The 8,463-nt window shown below is 51.2% G+C and overlaps 1 protein-coding gene across 1 annotated transcript; it reads left to right on the top strand.

The window, feature by feature from the left end:
* Window positions 1-1,133: 1,133 nt before the first annotated feature.
* Trib3 (tribbles pseudokinase 3) lies at window positions 1,134-6,737 on the top strand. Its single transcript, NM_144755.2, is given in 4 exon segments — window positions 1,134-1,301; window positions 1,851-2,126; window positions 4,616-4,908; window positions 6,042-6,737. Coding segments are annotated over 3 exon segments (1,050 nt in total). The 5' UTR covers window positions 1,134-1,301; the 3' UTR covers window positions 6,523-6,737.
* Window positions 6,738-8,463: the final 1,726 nt, after the last annotated feature.

Genomic DNA, 8,463 nt, shown 5'->3' with positions numbered 1-8,463 from the left:
GGTAGCTGTCACCCCTTTGACTAGTCTCACTATGTCTAGCTTCGGCTGTGGCCGGAATCTTGTTCTATCCCTCCGCTTGCAGCGCCCGGCGGCTCCCTCCTATTTACGGAGTGCCTACAAGTCCCATAGACTGCACTCTGATGTTCCTGAGGATTGGACTCACTGCCTACCTTATGCTAGGCAAATGTTTTGTGGCTGAGCTACGACCCTTCTCGCGTCTCCCGCTGCAGCCATTACATTTCTTTTAGCTTGATAACAAGGCCTTTAGTCCCGGTCCTGGGGGAACAGAAGCAGGTACATCTCTCTGAGTTCGACAGCAGCAGCCTGGGCTACAGAGTGAGTTTCAGGCAAGCCAGAGCTGCATCAATTCAGCCTCCTGCCTTAGGCTTTCTAATAACTGAGATTCTGGACGTGCATCACACCCAGCTGTTCTAAGAGCTTTGCACACACGAACTTACTGATGCTCACAGCAACCCTATGAAGAGAGCAGCATTTCATGGAGAAGGGAGCTGAAGCTCTGCTTCCTTTGGTTGTTTTTGGCTTTGTGTTCTCACAGAGTCACACCGCTAGCGAGTAAGGTGCCAAGTGGCTTTTCTGAGCTACAGATGAGTGTGTACTTGAAAGGGTTGCTTTGGAGGGAAGTTTCCCAGGATTCAGAGTGGGGCTTCTAGCCCAGTCCTTAGTGGGGTGTGGAGGCGATATTTGTTTTTTGTTTGTTTGTTTGTTTTGTTTTGTTTTGTTTGTTTTTCGATACAGTGTTTTTCTGTATAGCCCTGTATATCCTGGAACTCACTCTGTAGTCCAGGCTGGCCCCGAACTCAGAGATCCACCTGCCTCTGCCCGACTACGGGGTAGAGAGTGGAGGGGATTGATGAGATTTTTAAACAGCCTCCGTTCATTCCTTTTACCACTATTCTCATTTTATATATGGGGAAATAGGTGTAAAGTACTGAATAAGGAGAGTCGGTGGCTCCTAGTGCTACTTCAGGAGCTGGAGGCTGGAGGAGGGGGCGTGTGGCTCCTAAGGTGAGGGCGGAGCACACTCGGCGACATGGGCGGGTCAGATGGTGCAATCCCCGGCCTCTGGGCGTCAGCAGCAGATTAGCTCAGGTTTACATCAGCCGGGCGGGGATCGGAGCCGGCGTCCGGGTGCCGCAGCACTTTAGCAGCGGAAGCGGCTGCTGTTGAGTACGTGACGGCTGGGGTCTGGCACGGGCGTGCTGGGACTCCGAGATAGGCTCAGTGAGGCTGGCAGCGGTCCACGGGCGCGGGCGCAGGCGGCTCTGAGACCCCAGGACAAGGTACCCAGGAGGGAGCTGCGAAGGGGGTTTAATAAGAGGTCTGGCAAGAAGGTTGTTGGGAGTCAGGCATATTCATAAATATTTATATTCTCTCTCTCTCTCTCTCTCTCTCTCTCTCTCTCTCTCTCTCTCCCTCTCTCGTTTTCTCGTTTTCCCGTTTTCCCGTTCTCCTACTCGCTCTCGCTCTCTTTTGCTCACTCTCACTCTTCTCACTCTCACTCTCTCGCTCCTTTACTTCGCCGTCTGGGGGCGCCCAGAGCCCGAGCCGTTGCCCCCAGCTTATTATGCAGCCCAGGCTGACCGGGAATTCGCCATCCTCCTGCCTCTGTCCCCACGGTGCTGGCGATACAGGGGTGCCTCTCTATGCCCAGCTTTCCTTATTACGTTAAGTCTTCAATTCGTCGCGGGTTCCTTCCCTCTCTAGCAGTCCTTGCATTTGAGAGCACTATGTTTAGTGAGCTTCAGGAAACCCAGTGTGATATTTCGCTGTCCGGAGGGTCCTAGCAGGGAAGACAAAGTACCAAACAGCCTTTCTTCCCTTCTCTCTAGATGCGAGCCACATCTCTGGCTGCTTCTGCCGATGTTCCCTGCAGGAAGAAACCGTTGGAGTTTGATGACAACATTGATGTCGAGTGTCCAGTCTTAAAACGAGTGAGAGATGAGCCTGAGCCTGGACCAACCCCCAGCCTACCTCCCGCCTCAGACTTGTCACCTGCTGTGGCCCCTGCAACCCGGCTGGGGCCCTATATCCTTTTGGAACGAGAGCAAGGCAACTGCACCTATCGGGCCCTGCACTGCCCCACAGGCACAGAGTACACCTGCAAGGTATATCCTACGGGCTCTCCCCCTAGCATCCCAGGACCCTGCAAAAGGCCTGGGATCCAGAGGACTGCCGCTTTCTAGCTTTGTAGGTTATCACTGGGTTCTTCAACTGACATGGAGCACCACACGTACAATGTACTTACTTGCCTTGGTCAAAAACCAGACCCAATCGGGGTGTGGTGGCACATGCCTGTAATCCTAGCACTAGAGAGGCTGAGGCAAGAGGCTTGCTCTGATATTCAGGCAAGCCTAGCGTACATACTGAGAACCTGTTTGAAAATCAAAACAAATCTAGACCCAGTGCTATTGCTTGCCCGCTTGTAATTCTACACTGGGAAAGTGGAAGCGGGCAGGTCTCTGGAGCCAGATAGCTGGTCAGCCAGCTAGCCTATTCAGGGAGTTTGTTCAGAGGTCAGTGAGAGACTCTATCTCAGGTAGAGAGGAGAGAAAGAGAATGAATAAAGAGCTGGAGACATGGCTCAGTGATTAAGAGTGCTTGTAACTCTCTCGGAGACCCAAGTTCTGTTCCTGGCATCCGCTTGAGGCAGCTCGCCACTGCCTATATAATTCCAGGGCTCTGACCTCCTCAAGCATCTCACTCGTGTGCACATACTCATACACAGACAGACAGACAGTCACACACGATTAAAAATAAATCCTGGGGCTGGGGATTTAGCTCAGTGGTAGAGCGCTTACCTAGGAAGTACAAGGCCCTGGGTTCGGTCCCCAGCTCCGAAAAAAAAAGAACCAAAAAAAAAAAAAAAATCCTAAGACAAAGATGGGATGGAATCTGAGAAATGACAACAGAGGCTTTCCTCTGCCTGCCACAAGAACACACACACACACACACACACACGTGCACACTTACACACACATGTGCACACACACACATGTGCACACAGCAGAAGAGCATGGGCAATGATGGAAAAGAAGCTGGTGTCAGTGGGGAGGGAGAAGCAAAGAGAGGAGGAGACACGTAGGGATGCAGGGGAGCATAAGGCAGTCTGGGAGGGCCTCGAAGATGATAAAGGGCGGCCGTGTCAGAAGTTGAAGGAGGCATGGGGAGGAGGGTCCAAAGGCAGTGTGTCCCCGCTGTGGGTATAGGAGGCACAAAGGGCCAACCACATTGATACTCACCTTTAATTGCAGCACTTGAGTGGTGTATTTTTGTAAGTTCGAGGCCAGCGTGGTCTACCTACTGAGTTTCAGGACAGCCACAGAGACACAGAGAGACCTTGTCTCAGAGAGCTCACCCCTTCTCCTGTGCAAAGGTGCCGGGACAGGACCAAGCTCTGGGGGAGAAAGAAAGGGTAGTCTGTGTATTTATTTCCTCCGTGCTACCCTAGATCTTTCTTTTAAGGTCCCATGGTTCACGTTTTACAGCACACCTGAGTTTAAAGTCAAAAGCAACAAAGTGCCACATCAACTCTGTGACACTAGCTTCTAGCAGGCATCCAGGGTGGCCTCTCACAGGCCACTTCCTTTTTCTGAACTTTGGTTTCTTTCTCCATCATAACTGGGCCCTCTTTCCAGGTGTTTGTATCCACAAACTCTGAGCTGTTCCCAGCTGCCTCATGGCCCACCCATATGACTGCCTCCCTCGTCCTCCTGGCCACCTGCGAGCTTTGCCTGCAATTTGAGAACAGGTTGATGTCTTGATTACCTCAGGGCCTTTGCACTGCTTGTGCCCCCAACACAGGGGAGCTTTTTCCTGTGGTGTCTTTGGATCATTTGGGCCACTTTTCCTAAGTCAAGTAGGTCCACATTTTTTTTTTTCCTGAATCAGAGTCTCACCTGCATAGCTCTGGCTACTTTGTAGACCAGGCTAAGCCTCAAAGTCAGAGAGCCACTGCCTCTGCTTCCTGAGTCCTGGGATTAAACTACAATGTCAGGATGGCACTTTTAAAATAGGTGCTCCCTTCTAAAATAACAACCCACACTTTCCTAGTAAAGACTAGTTTAAGTCCGAGATTGCAATATAAAATTTTCCGGGAGAGGTAAAAAAAAAAAAAATTCCGGATTCTAGCATCTTTCTTTGGAATATATGGTTATGGCTTGCTTGTGCTGCACTGTAGACACCAGGAGAACAGGAGCAATGGCTGTGAGTCTAGTCAGCGGAGCAGGGGCGGCATACAGGCTACTGAGCTGTTCTTAGACTGGATGTGTGGGAAAAGGGGGATTACAGTGGTGATCTGCCTCCAGGATCCGTTTTTTGTCTAGGTTACATCCTAGTTTCTGAGGCCTAAGTCACACCAGGTGACTTAAAGCAGAGATGGGTGCACAGGTTCTAGTCCCAAATGTGATACTTGCTGGCCTTGTGGCCCCGGGCTCTCCTGACTTGTGGTTTTGTGGAGAATCGGCTGATATTTGTCTATGAGTGATTTGCTAAGCAAGGGCCTCTGTAGGTGTAGCTCACAGAATTGGCTGTCGCCTTTTGCTGAGCCAGCCTAACTTGCTAGGTCCTTGGTGCTTACTCCTGACTCTGTTCGCAGGTGTATCCCGCCAGTGAGGCCCAGGCGGTGCTGGCACCGTATGCAAGACTGCCTACCCACCAGCACGTGGCCCGTCCCACAGAGGTCCTGCTGGGCTCTCAGCTCCTATACACCTTTTTCACGAAGACCCATGGGGACTTGCACAGTCTGGTGCGCAGCCGCCGCGGTATCCCCGAGCCCGAGGCTGCCGCGCTTTTCCGACAGATGGCTAGTGCGGTGGCACACTGCCACAAGCACGGGCTCATCTTGCGCGACCTCAAGTTGCGTCGATTTGTCTTCAGCAACTGTGAGAGGTGAGTGTGACCCCAGAGGCACACTTGAGAGGTAGGCCATGGTGGGGAAAGTGAGGTCCAGGAGAGTAGAGTAACCTAGGAAGAGCTAAGGTACAGCTCAGTGGTATACCTGTGCTTAGCATGTGGAAGGCTCTGCATTCGATCCTCAGCAGCAAAAGAAAGACAGGGAAAGAAATCCCCAGCGCTGAGTGACAGCTGTTCCGTGGAATCTGTAGCCCTACCACCTGAGCATGGGGGCAAGGGGCAGAGACAGGTGGATCCCCAGAGATCACTGGCCAGCTAGTTTATTCAATTGGTGAGCTACTGTTTCAAATTAAATAAGGACTAAAGGAATAGCTGCGGGTGGTAGCATACACCTTTAAATCCTGGCTGAGGCAGAGGTAAATGGGATCTCTGTGAACTGGAGGTCAGCTAGGTCTACAGGGTGAGTTTCAGCCCAGTCAGGGCTATGTCTCAGGCTATGAGATCCTGTCTCAGAAAAAAAAAAAAAAGTGTGCTGGGGGAGGGAAGAGTTGTAGAGATGAGTCAGTGGTTAAAGTACACATTGCAAGCAAAGGACCCATATTCAGTTCCCAGCCCACACCGTGGCTAACAATCACCTATAACTCCAAGTCCAAGGTATCTGACAAACTCTTCACAGGCACTGCATGCTCATGGTGCCAAACATACAGGCAGGGAAAACACCCATTTGCGTAAAATATAATAAAAATAAATGAAAAAAGAAAGAAGCTAAGTGGTGATGGCTCACTCAGAAGGCAGAGGCAGTCTGATCTCTGAGTTCAAGGCCAGCCTGGTCTACAGAGTTCCAGGACAGTCAGAGGTAGGTAAGACTCTGACCCTTCAAAGCCCAAACCAAACCAAACAAGCGCTCAGGAGGCAGAGACAGGAGGATAGTAATAAGCCCAGACTGGACAACGTAGTAAAATCCTTTTTCTGAGAAACAGACCCACCCCACCACTAACACCTGGCCAAAAATAAAATAAAATAAAATAAAATAAAATAAAATAAAATAAAATAAAATAAAATAAAATAAAATAAAATAAAATAAAATAAAAGACAGAGTGGGGAGATGGCTTAGTGGCTGCTTTTCCAGAGGACCTGAGTAGGACCTGATCTTTCTGTCTGTGACCCAGGACGAAGTTGGTGCTGGAGAACCTGGAGGATGCCTGTGTGATGACTGGACCAGACGACTCTCTGTGGGACAAGCACGCGTGCCCTGCCTATGTGGGACCAGAGATACTCAGCTCCCGGCCATCCTACTCCGGCAGAGCGGCTGATGTCTGGAGCCTGGGCGTGGCGCTCTTCACCATGCTGGCTGGCCGATACCCGTTCCAGGACTCTGAACCAGCCCTGCTCTTTGGCAAGATCCGTAGAGGGACCTTTGCCCTGCCTGAGGGCCTATCAGCCTCTGCTCGATGCCTCATCCGCTGTCTCCTCCGCAGGGAGCCTTCAGAGCGACTTGTGGCCCTGGGAATCCTGCTACATCCCTGGTTGAGGGAGGATTGCAGCCAAGTCTCTCCTCCACGGTCTGACCGAAGGGAGATGGACCAGGTTGTCCCAGATGGGCCACAGCTGGAGGAGGCAGAGGAAGGGGAGGTGGGGCTGTATGGCTAGAGCCACCTTAACTGGCCCTTCAGCTCCAAGGTGTGAGTTGAGTACTGGTGTCTCAGCTTTCGCCTGCCTTTTTGGGCCAAGCTAAACTGTAAGTGCCTTTCTGGAGGAAGAAACAGCCATTGTGCTTCATGCATTCCTGTGCACAGTGGGGTGATGCTGTCTGGATGACAAGCCCTGTTCTAGGTGCTGTGAACAGCAAAGAAAAAAAAAAAAAAAGAGGGAGAAGCATACCTTGCTGGCCGAGTTACCACAGTGCCACATGCTCCCAGGCCAGCATCTACCCTCTGCCCGGGGCATATTTCATACCAGGGCTGGCCTTCTCTGGTCTGGTGCTAGGCTTCTGTTCATGGGACAGTCCCTTTCATCAGTGCCCCAGCTGCCTTCTGTCTTGTGCCTTTAAACAAAGGGAACATCTCTGTGCCAAAGACCAAAGTCCCCATTCACCCTGTGCCTTGGGGCCACAAGTGAGGCCAAGCTGGGATTGTGGCCTCCAGGCAGGAGAACCTGCTTGAAGACCTGGCTGCTGGACTCAAGCCAAAAGGATGAGACTCCAATAAAGAGGCATCTGGCTCAAAGAATGGTCTAGAATGAGGATCCAGGTCTGTCTACCCTGGTAGCCTCCAGCTGGAGCATCAAAGTTGGAGGGGGAAGGACCAGGCAGGGACTGTCCTATTGCCATATAGAGTCTCAGGCCCTGCTCTTGGGATTCTTAGTACCCAGGACTGCTGTCAGTTTGATGACTTTGGTTTGGTTGAGTATGTATTTTCACCATGTGCCCAATAAAAGAGAGCTGTGTGGTTTTACATGTGAGAGAGCTCTACCTCCTAACATCCTTGGCGACTTTCCCTGCCTTCAACACTGGCCCCACCATGAAAGCCAGGTACAGCCCAGCCCCTACCAAGTGGCTTGTGAGAGAATTCTCCTACTGATCTCCCTGTACACACCTTTTCTTCTAGAGACCTTGGGTCTCAGGTGGGGAACTTTCTTTTTTTTTCCGGAGCTGGGGACCGAACCCAGGGCCTTGCGGTCGCTAGGCAAGCGCTCTACCGCTGAACTAAATCCCCAACCCCAGAGGGGAACTTTCTAAGCTGAGGGCTGGGGTTCAGCTCAGGTGTAAGCACATCTAACACACTCAGGATTATGGGGCTCCATCCTCGGCCCAAAGGGGCACCAGTTTAAACCGGAAGGAACACACTTTGCATAAAGACAGGTCAGTGAACAGGATAGTTTCAGGGCAGGTCAGTCTGGCTCTCCAGGCTGTTGTCAGAATGCCTGCTTTCTTGACTCCTTCAGTTCTTGCTGGTTTCCATGGAGGCAGTTGGCACTTATGTCACACTGCACAAAGAGAAGTGGCACTGCCACACTTATGAACACTTGAGAGTCAGGCTGCCCCACGTGCAGTCTGTCCACAACACACCAGTTGTTGGATGGACCCTCAGCAAGTTCTTTTTTTTTTTTTTTTTTCTTTATTCTTTTTTTCGGAGCTGGGGACCGAACCCAGGGCCTTGCGCTTCCTAGGCAAGCGCTCTACCACTGAGCTAAATCCCCAACCCCCCTCAGCAAGTTCTTTACCATTGTATATACCTCAGGTTCTTCATCTGGAAAAGCAGAGAATAGGATCCAACCTACGAGACAACTATGGGCTCTTTTTTTCTTTTCCATATCGTGTGTGTGTGTGTGTGTGTGTGTGTATGTGCACACACGTGAGCACATGCACGCGTATGAGGGTGCACAGAGGCTGGAGGTAGATAAATTGGATTGTCCTTAATTACTCTTCCTCCTCCACCTTATTCCTTGAAGAGGGTCTCTCTCTCCTCTCTTTCCCTCCCTCCCTCCCTCCTTCCCTCTTTCTCTTTCCAAGACAGGGTTTCTCTGTGTAGTCTCTACTGCCCTGGAACTTGCTCTGTAAACCAGGCTGGCTTCAAACTCAGAGATCCGCCT

Source organism: Rattus norvegicus, chromosome 3 (assembly GCF_021556685.1).
Source record: "Rattus norvegicus strain SHRSP/BbbUtx chromosome 3, alternate assembly SHRSP_T2T, whole genome shotgun sequence".
In the NCBI taxonomy this organism is placed as follows: domain Eukaryota; kingdom Metazoa; phylum Chordata; class Mammalia; order Rodentia; family Muridae; genus Rattus; species Rattus norvegicus.
Note: the sequence above shows the minus strand (reverse complement) of the source record. Positions and strands in the feature narration are given on the sequence as shown.